Source organism: Cornus florida, unplaced genomic scaffold (genome assembly GCF_030987335.1).
Source record: "Cornus florida cultivar Cherokee Brave unplaced genomic scaffold, ASM3098733v1 CherokeeBrave_3.0.0_Hap2_Chr11, whole genome shotgun sequence".
Lineage (NCBI taxonomy): Eukaryota > Viridiplantae > Streptophyta > Magnoliopsida > Cornales > Cornaceae > Cornus > Cornus florida.
This window is the reverse complement of record NW_026775581.1, coordinates 106316746-106330068: the sequence shown is the minus strand read 5'-3', so window position 1 is coordinate 106330068 and position 13323 is coordinate 106316746. Positions and strand designations below refer to the sequence as shown.

Below are 13323 nucleotides of genomic sequence, written 5' to 3'. Positions count from 1 at the left end.
TACACACTCGTAAATTTATTTAAGGGTAAAGTGTTAAAAAAAAAAATCCTAAATTGTTGTTCTTTTGCAAATAACCTCCTGAACTAAAAACTGTCTCCCTGAATTATTAATTTGTTGCAATTAAGGTTAAACACATCACAAAAGATTATTTTACCCTTTCTCATTAAATTTTTTATTTATTATTAAATTATTTTTATTATCTTTTCTCTTATGTAAATATTAATTATGCTATTCACCTTACTTTTATTATAGTATCAATTTATCATAAAAATGAAAAGAAAAAAAAAATAGATAAATAGATTTCTAACTACCAGTTTCTAAATTGATAAACTTATTATATAAACTTTATTATTTGTAATAAAACTTATTATAACCAATTTAAACATTTTTATTGTAAAAAAAATATTTCTTTTTCATACAATATATTGATGAAAAATTAATAAAATGCTTAAAAAAAAACACCTTCTTTTCATGTAATATATTCATTAAAAATGTAAAAACTAATTAATTTTTTTTTTAAAAAATTTCTACTAAAATTTTTTATTTAAATAATTTATTTCAAAAATTAAAGGTCTTATGCAAATTTAATGGAGAATATGTCATCAAATTAGTATAATTTTTTTTTCATAATTTATTTAGATTATATTAAATGTAAATAAGAATGGGTATTATGGTTATTTAATGAAATATAGTATAGACATTGGAGTATGTTGTAACAAAATGTAATAGTTTAAGGAGTTTTATGTATAAAATATAATTCAACGAAATTATTTACAAATTCAAATATAATTCAGAGTTTTTTTCACTTTACCCTTTATTTAATTTGTATAACTAAAGCTACTTTACCCTTTATTTAAGTTTTCAGTTAGGAGGAGTAATGGGTTATCACTACCAATCTGATTTCTATCCACTAAATCACTCTCTCACGAAAGTGCATCACATGTCAAATACATGTGCGCCATAGAAATCTTACATTCATACTATATACGCATGTCCATATCCTCATAATCCATTAAGAGAAAAATAATCTGTCAAAAAAATCACAAGCAAGACTATTTCAATCTACACAAACCGAGCCGTTGGGTCACCGAGTAAGGCCGCAAGTGAAAAACACACTGTTTACTGTGTGATTTATAGATAAATGATGAGAGATAAGGACACAAAAGTGATGATCAATAACCATGCCATATTTCATTAATACTGAAAGATAAAAAAAACTTACTCAACTGTGTCTACCAAGAAACATATGATATGATGATTGGTAGACTTGAAAAACACGACATTAAAAGTGTGATTGCACTTATTTAATTTTATCTTATTAGTGGCAGAGGGCATAGTCCTAACCCTCACTCAGTAAGGCACATAGGAATAAGGACCTTGACCGAAAAGAAGCACGTTCCCAAGCGTGGCTTGGACAACATCAAGCACCACCAAAGGAATCCTGAGGAAACCATTAGGGATTGAGAGAGTGCAAGTGTTTGGTGGTATGGTGACGCGGAGATAGCACCTGTTCGGATCAATGAGTAGGGTATCAGCCACCGTGAGGACAAAGAAGTAAACGCCTGAAAGATTGGTCACAACCTGACCGAGCACAACGTCGGTGGAACCGCTTCCACAGAGCAGTTGAATCGGTGCTCGTGGGATTGGTCTGTAAGTTCTAGCCGTGGCTATAGAAGCATCTGCACATACAATTGTGCCCCCTGTACGTATGCTACCGATAGGCAGGTTATTGACTCTGAGGGCTTGAGATGATGGCATGGTGGCTGAGATAAGTAGGGTAAGAGTGATGACAAGAAGGGCTGAAGGAAAGGCCATTGCTAGCTAAAAGTTGAGCACTTGGAGCTAGTAATAAGTCAGCTTCTTTTAGTCTTGTGCTTCCTTAACAGCTTCATAACATGCTAATTTATAGGGGAAGTAAAGAGAAGGAGAGGGCTTTTTAGGTAATGACCATTACACATTTTTTGTAATATCTTATTTTGGAGATTTGTTATCACAGAGATTGGATCATAATATTATATAGATTGTTGTAACTGAAAGTAATTTTAAAATTGAGAAAGTATTAAAATATATTTTCCATGATTTGTTAGAGATTGAAAACATCGTCCTCCATACCCTACTTTTCCGCATCAGAGAGAGATGGTGGTGTTGAAGCCAAAAGCTGAATTGAAAATTCAAACTCACTAGCTGCCGCTGTTCCACGTCTTGATCATAGGAAAACTATTATCTTTTCCATATCATAAGCTAACTATATATTAATGTCTCATCCATTATACTATGACCATATTGAGATTTAAACAAATCCATTTATGACAAAATTTTAGTAATTTATGTTGACACATGAATATTGATAGATAAAAGTTTATGCAATGACATAATTCAGTTAATTTAAGAACAATTATTTTTTTTAACCAAGTAAACTTTCATTACCAAACCAAAACAATTACAAAGCTATAGGAGGGCATCCCCTCTCAGAAATACATATTGGAAAATGCCATTTCCAAAAACCGACAAAAACGAAAAGGCAAAAATTAACAGACACCGTTCCAAGAAAAATATACACTAAAAGGACAAAAAAAAAAAAAAAAAAAAAAAAAAAAAAGAAAAAGAAAAAGAAAAAGAAAAAGAAAAAGAAAGAAGAACTGTCAACCAGAGGTAAGACCACCATCTCACAACGGGCTTAGGCAATGCAATTGAGACTCCTTTTCACTCTCAGGTAGGGTGTTGCTCTTATACTTCACATGTACTCTGACGCTTTGTGCGCGTTTTCATTCTTGCTTGCTTTTAACTTAGATTTTGCCACTCTTGCACTTTTGGTCAGTCTTGCACTTGTGCTCTCTCTCTCTCACTCTTGCTCCCACTCCTACTTAGGTTAAGTTGGTCACACACACTTATGTGTGGGCTCAAACCCCTCCCTTCGTATGCCGAAATGAAAAATTATATCATGTTGGACTAGGAGTCATTTGGTTTCTCTCATATTATTCTTCTCTCTCCTTGCTTGTGAAATTATGCCAATGCCACATTTTCATCCATTCACGCTTCTAGTCAGACAGTTCGATTCGTTTTTTGAAAAAAATCAAGCAACGTTCAATCACTGCTACTCTGCTCTTATTAAAATAAAATAAAAATTATAAAATTACAATCAAATTGGGCTTAAATTTAGTCTCCGTTTGTTTGGATGTAAAATATTTTTCAGAAAATATTTTTTATTTTATAATATTTGGTTGTCGTAAAATATTTACAAAGAAAAAAAATATATTAAAATTTAACAAAATAACTTATCCATCAAATTTTCGACAAGTTATTTTACATGCTCTGCCCAATGGATTTGACCTTAATCTCAATATAGACCTTTTCCAAATATCGACAAAGTAAAAATAAAAAAATATTTTACCTAAAAAGGAAAAATATTTTCCAAAAAGAATATTTTACGTCGAAACAAACGGAGCCTAATTGATAATTTAAATAGTGAGATTAAGCCATATTCTTTTTTAATAGGTGGTTCAGTTAAATTAGTAGATGCAGAGCGTCAAAGTTTGACACTTCAAAATTCACCGGATGTATTAACCCACTTAATTATAAAGACATATGTGGTCGCAGTTGTTGATAAGCCTATAATAAATTTTTTAAGATCATTTAACACAAGTAATAACCTTTTTTTTTTTACCTTCCAAAAAAAATAACCTATTTATGAATTTTAAGAAGTTGTCCTCTATTAAAAATGCTTAGTTGTTATATTTTGTACTAAATTGATGAATAATGAATTTAAGCATAAAATAAATAAAAATTCATACCATATATAACATGTGAGAATTAAAAGTCAAAAAATAAAAATAAATAAATTTGGAAAGCTAAAATAAATCAATAAATAATACAAGAATTAAAAAAAAAAAATGGGAATCATAGTATATGGCACAATAACACTACCACTTACAGTGAAATTTATAAAAACAATATATATATATATATATGTGTGTGTGTGTGAAAATTTAAAAATTTGTAAAAAAATAAATAAATAAATGGCAAAAAATTGAATAAAATTATGAATCCTGACATAGATATCGCAAAAAGTCCCCACTTGTGAGTAAAAATTAAACAGAAAATAAATCTAGAAATTAAAAATAAAAAATTATTTATCGGAATATAAGTCACATGGTGTGCGATGGAGGACGCACGTGGAAGTGAGAGCGTTAATGTAAATTGCTGTTGTTTCAATAGCCTATAGGTGGTTTTGGGTTGGGTGTTTGTTTTGTGGGCTGCCTCTGGGCTTGTGGTATTTGGACCTTCTGGGCTTTTGCCTACTCCTTTGTTCAGTTTTGACCCTTTTTTTAATACCTAATTTACCGAAAAACAAATAAATAAAAGCACGTGCTTGAGTAGCTATATCAGAAAAAATAATCGAAATAGAAGTATGAGAAACGTTTTTGAAAATATGAATTAATTTTAAAGCCTTTTTTGTTTATGGTGATAATTTAATTTTTATTTTATTTTTATTATAGTTAAAGATCGCTCCCTCTCAAATTATTATTTTTTTTGTTGAGCATGAACTGCTGAATGGGAGTGATTTCATTTTGCATTGCAGTCCAACAGATAACATTTCATACCATATATACAAATCCTAAGGAAACCATTAGGGAAAGAGAGAGTGCAAGTGTTTGGTGGTATGGTGATGCGAAGATAGCACTAGGCCAGATCAAGGAGCAGGTCGTACCCTACCGTGAGAGCAAAGAAGTAAACGCCTGAAAGATTGGTCACACCCGATGTGAGCACAACTTCGGTGGAGCTGTTTCAAACAGCGCAGCTCAAACGGTGCTCGTGGGATTGTTCTGTATGTTTTCGCAGTGGCTATAGAAGCATCAGCACATTCAATGGTGCCCCCTGTAATTATTCTACCGATAGGCAGGATATTGAATATGAGGGTTTGAGATGATGGCATGGTGGCTGAGAGTGATGACAAGAAGTTTATGCAATGACATAATTCATTTTTTCAGGAAACTAAGTATACATTAATAGTTATACGAGGACGGCAAAAACCTAATAAGAAGATGAAAGATTAGAAGCCTGAAACAGGGTAGGAGCAGGGACAGATAATGAGAAGGTTCCTGAAATGGTATTGACTCCTCCTTATTCAAGACTACCAAGTTCAAGAACAATTTCCCTCTGGATAACATTTTCGAACTCATTTTTTATACCCAACTAGGGGTCCACATTGCCTGGTCCAGTGTGACTAAAGTTCAGACTGAAACCACCTTAATGTCGTATAATGGCTAATTTTTTGTTCAAAACAATTTATCTGTCAAAAAATCATTTCGTACCATATATGCAAACCCATCCTCATAAACCACTAACAGAAACGTAATATATCAAAAAATCACAAGCAAGAAATATCCAATCTACCCCAACCAATATGAGCTCCGTTCAACAGGAATGGGGGACAGCATACAAACTATGAATTTATCTACATAGCATAACAAACATACCAATGGTTCAAACTTTCTCCATGTTCATCTCTAAGAGACAACTTTCAAAACTATCATATAATCATATATCTAATTCACTAGAAACCTTTTGTGTATTACGGCATTACCACATAGATGTATGAGTGCAAACCTATAATGATGCTAATACTCTCTGAAAGTCAGATTCAGACGGCCGGGGATGAACTTTGTTTCTTCCAAAAGGACCTTAGGAGCGGTATCTGGGAGAATGGCACTCACCCCATGAAATATGTGTCTAGATTTCCCACCAAAAATCAGAACATCTCCTGATTCCAATATAACTTTCGCTGCACTATCTATATCCCTCTGATCACCATATAAGAATTCTGCAGAGTCGCCAATGGAGAACGAGACTACAGGTAGTCCTTTATGGAGACTTTCTGGGCTCTCATCTTTATCCTGCATGAAGCAAAGTGAATAAGGTGTCATCCCAAGGTTCATCTAACATTATATTCAATGACAAAACAATCCAAAAAGTGCAGATATAGCTCCTTCCAAGTTTCATCTCTCCCCTTTAATTTTCCTTTCATTTCCATAATGTGCATTCAGGGTTGAATCGACACAGATGAAGAATAAGGCAAGAACCTTAAAGGAGGCCTTTTTATATTTAATATTTCAATACAGTTAAGTGCCAAAAAAAAACCCACATAATATACAAAATGTGCAATTACCCCCCCTCACCTCCACCCCACAACCACCGTCACAATCCGTACCCACATAACCGCCACCACCACGATGTTGCCGATTTATGGAGTTGAGTCATATCAAACAGACCCATACAACTCCTCATCTCTCCTTGCCACCAAATCCCCACCGACCCGTCACGTCTCGCATCGCAACCCTCCAAAACCAATCGAGCCAGTCCAATAACCCTCAAATTCGCGATCCCAATCATTCCGACTCCGAACAACAGCGTGAGGCCATGGCGATGCAAAGGATTGAGGACACGATTCACGGCATCGGCACCTGATTGGCTATCGTTCGTCCTTGCATCATCCTATTGGGTTCCGCCGCGTCGACCGTCCTATGGGTTCGCTGATTTGGTTCAGAAGTAATTGTCCATTTTTTCTGATGATGTCGCCGAATGAAGAGGAAGTGATGCCAAATACTAATCATATTTGTAAAAGTGGGAGAAAGCAAGTGCAGACCAATGGTTTTGCATAGACTAAATGCAATCGCGGGAAAAAATGGACGCAGTGGACTAATCACACACACACATATACATATATTTTTATATATAATATTGAATTATATTTTTTTCCTTGCTTACATCAGCAGTGGGCATTTTGGGGTTTTTATAAATTAAAAAAAAAAAAAATGGTCAAAATTGACCATTAGGGCAATTTGCTCCAAATGTTGAAAATACAGGTATTTATATGCACTTAATCTTTAGTGGGGGTGTTTCTGGCACATTTTTTGTATAGCAAGGGTTTTTTTTTTGGCACTTTACCCTAAATAATATTAATTAACTCTTAAAAGATTATAAATTTTTTTACTAATTAACTAATGAGGAGTCTAGATAAAAATAAAAAAAAAATAAAGGTAATAAGTTAGAAGACTAAAAGACTAAGAAAAGGGCAAGAAAATAATTTAAATAGTTTAAGCATAAGGCTAAGGAGTTACCGCACAATTGAATTCAATATAAGAAATGGAAAGAATGCATGCTTTAAATTCAATCAATATTTGTGGGCCCATATCAAAGAGTTTGAAAGTGCTAAATATTAAAGAAAATTTACAATGAAGTCAGATGATGGAAATGTATGGGACCTTAGACAACTGTATTAATGCCTAATACTTGAGCAGACCCTAGTTATATTTGATTAACCAATAAACTGTAGGAAAGGGAAACTTGCAATATTGCAGCTACTAGCCAGTTAAGGTTGAAGCAGCTGAGAGAAATCTAATGAATTGGAGTGTGTATAATAAATAACAGGAACCATAATTGTCGTATTAAATTAACGTTAATGTTCTAAAATTGTGACTTCTTCAATAACGTGAATATAATAATAAGTGATTCACAAACCTGATGGAGACCAAGCCGGCCACTTTGTCTATAAAAATTGACAATGCAGATGTTTGGTGACATCGAGGGAAGTATGTCTTCTACTTTCTGCCGTTTAAGCTTTTTTCCTAAAATGGCATGGGAATCTTTGATCGCTTCTTCCACAAACTGATTAAATTCGTTAGGGATGCCAGGAGGCTTAGCACCATCAATTGGTCGTTCATTTACATACATACTTGTCTCAGGGTCCCATATCTTACCAAGGCACATCATCTTCAATTGCAGCTTTGCTCCATCTCGGTAACCAGGCTGATAGAAACCTCCAGGACCCCGGCCAAGCTCGCTGCACTTCTTGACTATCCTGACCTAGGACCACAAAAGTATCAGATTGTCAATTGACGTAAAAACAAAGAGGAAGCAAGATATTGGGCATATTCTTTTGATGAATGATTCATTGAACATTAAATATATGATCTTTGATTAAATTAATTGGAAAAGTAGGACCCTAAACGACAGGACAATTTTAGGTAATTACCTTTACTTTTATGCATAAACAGAACAACATAGATGGTACACTTACAAGCAATAATTGATAAGTTTTGGGAGGACTACTCAAACAGCTTCACAATAAGAGGCCAACAGTAAAACATCAAATCAATCTCACGATCTGAATACCAAAATGGGGATTTCCTTACTCATGTGCCAATTTGGGGTATGACAAAGATACTTTACGGCTACTACAATTCATGGGAACTCTTCTGAGGGAAATTGTCATAAGCTATTTAATGGTCAGAGACATTTTTCCTAGGGTACATTATAAGCCATGGCACTCCATCCCTGTAGTTTGTTGATCGCAGACATAAAGAAGAAATAGACGTACTATTATCCTAAGTTTAATAAAAAGAAACCCTCTGTAATTTGTTGGTTACACATATAAGAAGAAATAGTCTTAATTTTATACTAAAATTAATAAAAAGCAACCCTTCTTGCAGTGTTAATATTTCAATCAGTAAGGAACAAACGAATGATAGCATTCAAAATCAAAGAATAGATACATAGCACTAAGTAGCACCTGGTCACTGTGGGAAAGGTAACTCTTTAGAAGAACCATTCCAGACCTCAATACTATTATATTTTCCCCTTCCAAGGAGCGCTTAACTACATTTCGCTTTTCTCTGTTCTTCACAAATAGAGAAGACTTTAGCGTGACCACATTTCCTGTTCTGACCTGGCAGATATCAAAAAGAACTTTGTCGAGAAAAGCCTTAGAATCTTCAGAAGAACTTTCTGAACTTCCATGGCCAGCAGTTTTCGCATGAGAAGTTTGCCCACATTGGGGTCCCTTGTTGGAAGGCCTATCTTTAACACCAGATTCAGCCAGTGGAGACAGCTCATCCTGCGTGCAGTAAGAATTAACAGAAGGCGAGCAATCAAAACTTAATGAACTACAGCTTCCTGCCCCCACATCTGATGTTTGAGCCTTTTGAGATCTCTGTAAATTCAGGTGTTTGTTCTTGGGATCAGATTGAGCAGACAAAGAAGAAAATTCCTTTTTAAATGCAGAATCAGAAGCAGAAATATCCTCCATCTGTCTTGAACTATAGTTCACTTTCTCCGGTGTGTTTTGCACCAGTCCAAGCATTCCCATATCCTGTTCAATTTCTGGTAAAGGATAATCCTGCTGGCATGGGTAATCTGGAATGGATGCATAATCAAACTGCTTTGAATTGTTGCTTATTGACATTTGCCCTGAAGTTTGTGTTCCAATAGATGATAATGCATCCTTACAACCAGGGGGTGCATCAGAAGGAGAACCATCAGCTCTTCTGACCTATAAATTGCAAACATTGTTCATGAAATCATGTGCATCAATCTTAGCCCTTTATATAAGAGCCGCAAAAACAAGCAAAATCAACAAAAATAAAAATTAAAAAAAAAATAGAAGATTTGAGACGTTTTAATCCAAAGCAGATTTTTTATTTTTGAACTTCTATATTAAAATGCCATCCAAGCTGCAACAGATGAAAAAGAAACAATCCTGCGTTTACAAACCCTTTCCACTAAATATCTCTGAACATGAGGCTGATGTTATATCTGGAAGAATTCTAGTCCTACTGATTCTGATTGTTTAGTGGAGTGGTCTATGAATGATTTTGGCCGACAGATGAAGCATCATGAGATAGCATTTAGCCCCAAATTATTTGTAACTATTTATCAGATTTAATCATGGATTTTCTGTTTATATACACAATAAGCTTAATTCAACCTGCCATATCATCTTGAACTCCAATTAACTTAGGGTCCGCAAATTAGCTATATGGACGACGATTGCATGTTAAGGCTCACACAGATTAGTCAATGTCAGCTACAAAAAAAATTCTTTGAGGTTCTTCTACATCTGAGAGACTATAATCATATCTACAGTTTACTTTTGGAGCACATTTTAGTAAACTTCATAAGAAACCCTCTTAAGAGTAACAGTTCATCCTTATTACATGTCCATGTAACGCCGGACAAGCTTCTACTCGAATCACACCAACTCTCCCTTCCTAGTCTAGTGGTTGTTCATGGCCAAATTACCAAATAATTCCATATCAATTCTCTCTATATTCTTCTAAACCTGTGCCTCCTTGAGCTTCTCACAAACATTGTGCATGTACCCAATTCACACCTCCCATCACCCTCAATTAACGAAACCCTCAATTAATGGGACCATACGGATAATGACCTTGTTTTCTTTTACAATTTTCTATTCTAGAATTGATTTATTAATCAATGCACGTCCAGTGTTCTGAATTTTATATATCACTCTTCAGTATATATAGCTAAATCCCACCATAAAAATCATGCTTCGCAAAATTGTAAATAAGTAGAATCATAACCTGAAAGATGAAAAGTTGGAATGTTAACAAAAGATAATTCAATAGAGAGAAGATGACATTACAGGGACGTAACGCTGTGTAGAATCACCACCGGAACGTGACGATCGTCCTCTGGGATTGGGACGGCCCCTGAAATTTCTGGGTCTACCACGATTCATTCTCTCCTGAAGCTATAAGCAGACGGTGAATTTCTATGCTAGGTTTAGAAATGACTCTGGTATAGGAAAAGAGTTCCAACGAAGACGAAAAGGCATTCGCTCTTTATTCGTTCGATGCGTACAGGTGACTGACTAGTGAGTGCTCGCTTAACTTTTGGGCTTCACTATTGTTAATTGCGGACTTTAATAGGTTTTAAATTAAGGGTAAATTATGCTTACAGTCCCGTTGGTTTTGACAAATTAATCCGTGTGATTTAGCACGTGTGACATCCCTAATACATATATATTTTTTGACATCAAATTTTATAAACTTACAAAACCCCTTTTTTTTTTATTTTTTTTTTTTTAACGAACTCGCGAAGCATAAAAAGTTCAAATTTTACACGATCAATGTTTTTATTTTTTGTTGGGTCTGGGCTGTACTGGGTTCTTTTGTTTGCTGTATTGGTTGGACCACTATTGTGGACATTTAGTTTTTTATGGCTTTTTGATCTTTTGTTTTTTCTCTCTTCCGAACCCTTTTGTTGTGAACAATTGTTGGGCCTTTGATTATGATCCATGTATTTTGTAATTATTTTTCCTTTTATCTTATACTCACTTACTTGCCCCCAAAATAAAAAATAAAAAAAAGAAAAAAAAAAAGAAGGAGGTAAGAATTTGCTTTTTCAAATAATAATAATATTTTGTTTTAAAACGAATCTTTTATCTCCATTGATACTCACATACATTTATCTTCACTTAAACTCGAATCTCTTACCTCTATTGAAAAGTATGAGTCTGGTACCATTTTCATATTACGGGTTTACAACTTTCTCTGAATTAATCAAAAAAATAAATATATTTTACAAGATAGATGTTTTTCTAAAATTAGGCTCACAGCCTTGTACATAAACGTATCACTCTGTAACATTTTCATACACCACAAAAGAAAGATAGTAGATATATATATATATAGTGTAAATAGTATGTAACTCATATAATAATATTCATAATAAATAATTATATTAAGTATCATTTATGTTTTTATTAAAATATCCATAACAATATCTTCACACGCAACATAGGTCGCTATTGGGTGTCTTTTGTATAAGGCCGTTTTATGAAGAATAATATTATGCATCATGAATTATTTGTTTAAAATAATAAAAAATAAAAAAATTGCTGTTAATTGCCAAAGAAAATAATAATAATTGCAGTGCAACCCATTTCACAATATGACATGAAATAGGATTTTGTCTATGTTTCATTTGATTTTGAAAGCGAAGATTTCAAAATAAAAAAAAAAAGAATCTTTTAAAACGAATCTTTTATCTCCATTGATACTCATACTTGCCCCCAAAATAAAAAATAAAAAAAAGAAAAAAAAAAGGAGGTAAGAATTTGCTTTTTCAAATAATAATAATATTTTGTTTTAAAACGAATCTTTTATCTCCATTGATACTCACATACATTTATCTTCACTTAAACTCGAATCTCTTACCTCTATTGAAAAGTATGAGTCTGGTACCATTTTCATATTACGGGTTTACAACTTTCTCTGAATTAATCAAAAAAATAAATATATTTTACAAGATAGATGTTTTTCTAAAATTAGGCTCACAGCCTTGTACATAAACGTATCACTCTGTAACATTTTCATACACCACAAAAGAAAGATAGTAGATATATATATATAGTGTAAATAGTATGTAACTCATATAATAATATTCATAATAAATAATTATATTAAGTATCATTTATGTTTTTATTAAAATATCCATAACAATATCTTCACACGCAACATAGGTCGCTATTGGGTGTCTTTTGTATAAGGCCGTTTTATGAAGAATAATATTATGCATCATGAATTATTTGTTTAAAATAATAAAAAATAAAAAAATTGCTGTTAATTGCCAAAGAAAATAATAATAATTGCAGTGCAACCCATTTCACAATATGACATGAAATAGGATTTTGTCTATGTTACATTTGATTTTGAAAGCGAAGATTCCTTCGTGCATACATTATTTCTCTTTTAGAATTAAAATTTGAATCTTGCCCTACCATAATAAGTTTTGTCCTACAATCTGACGTGTCAAAATTTGACACGTGTCCCACAATAAAAGATTAAAACACACAGAATCAAATTCTCCAACCGGATAAAATTCAATTAAAAACCCATTTTTTCTCTCTTTCTCTCTTCTTGGCTTTTTCAGATCCAAAACTATATACAGAGAGAGAGAAAGTGAACTCAAAGCCTAACAATGGCCTCTTCGGCTTAGTCTCTACCACCACTCCTCTCCTCCCCCATCGGTGCTACCGTTTCCCAGTCCCCACCCTCCGCCCCAAAATTGTCATATGGTCCGAACTTGGCGACTCCATCGGCTACCTCGGCACCGCCCCCATCTTCACCTCCCTGTACAAGCAATGAAGTCTATCGCCGCTGTATTCGAAACCCCCCACCTCACAAAAAATCATTTTCACCACACAAAAATTCGTTTCCCCTCCCCCCCCACCACCCCCCCCCCCCCCCCCCCCCCCAAAAAAAAAAAAACTTCTCCATTCTCTCTTTTCCTCTTCATCTCTCTCAACAGTAAGCCTTAAAATAGATTGCATTTATAATTGGGTGAAGAAATATCAACCCAACACCCCAACACTAATGGGTAGAGAGAGAAAGTATTGGGAAAGGTACGTATAAGAGTTGTCTGGGCCTGAAGAGGAGAGAAGAGTTGAGCCTGAAAAGTAAATAAAGGGAAAGTCAAGAAAAAGAGAGAGAGAGAGAGAGAGAAAACGGGTTTTTAATTGGA

The 13323-nt window shown here is 34.0% G+C and overlaps 2 protein-coding genes across 2 annotated transcripts; both read right to left on the bottom strand.

Annotated features, from left to right (window-relative positions):
• Window positions 1-1350: 1350 nt before the first annotated feature.
• Window positions 1351-1815, bottom strand: LOC132281780 (uncharacterized). The gene has a single exon (XM_059783448.1). It carries the CDS (start codon window positions 1813-1815, stop codon window positions 1351-1353), a length of 465 nt encoding a protein of 154 aa, XP_059639431.1.
• A 3519-nt stretch (window positions 1816-5334) lies between these two features.
• Window positions 5335-10709, bottom strand: LOC132283937 (uncharacterized). The gene is made up of 4 exons (XM_059785982.1): window positions 10442-10709; window positions 8570-9328; window positions 7519-7863; window positions 5335-5894 (listed from the first exon to the last, which is right to left on the bottom strand). The coding sequence occupies exons 1-4, from the start codon at window positions 10535-10537 to the stop codon at window positions 5619-5621; spliced, it is 1476 nt and encodes a 491-aa protein (XP_059641965.1). The 5' UTR covers window positions 10538-10709; the 3' UTR covers window positions 5335-5618.
• Between the last annotated feature and the right edge of the window lie 2614 nt (window positions 10710-13323).

Excerpts from the sequence above, each read along its gene's own strand:
- LOC132281780 (XM_059783448.1), bottom strand. The coding sequence starts at position 1,815 with ATGGCCTTTCCTTCAGCCCTTCTTGTCATCACTCTTACCCTACTTATC.
- LOC132283937 (XM_059785982.1), bottom strand. The coding sequence starts at position 10,537 with ATGAATCGTGGTAGACCCAGAAATTTCAGGGGCCGTCCCAATCCCAGA. Across the intron at positions 9,329-10,441 it reads CTACACAGCGTTACGTCCCT|GTCAGAAGAGCTGATGGTTC; the intron begins GTAATGTCATCT and ends TGCAATTTATAG. Across the intron at positions 5,895-7,518 it reads GCCGGCTTGGTCTCCATCAG|GATAAAGATGAGAGCCCAGA; the intron begins GTTTGTGAATCA and ends TGCTTCATGCAG.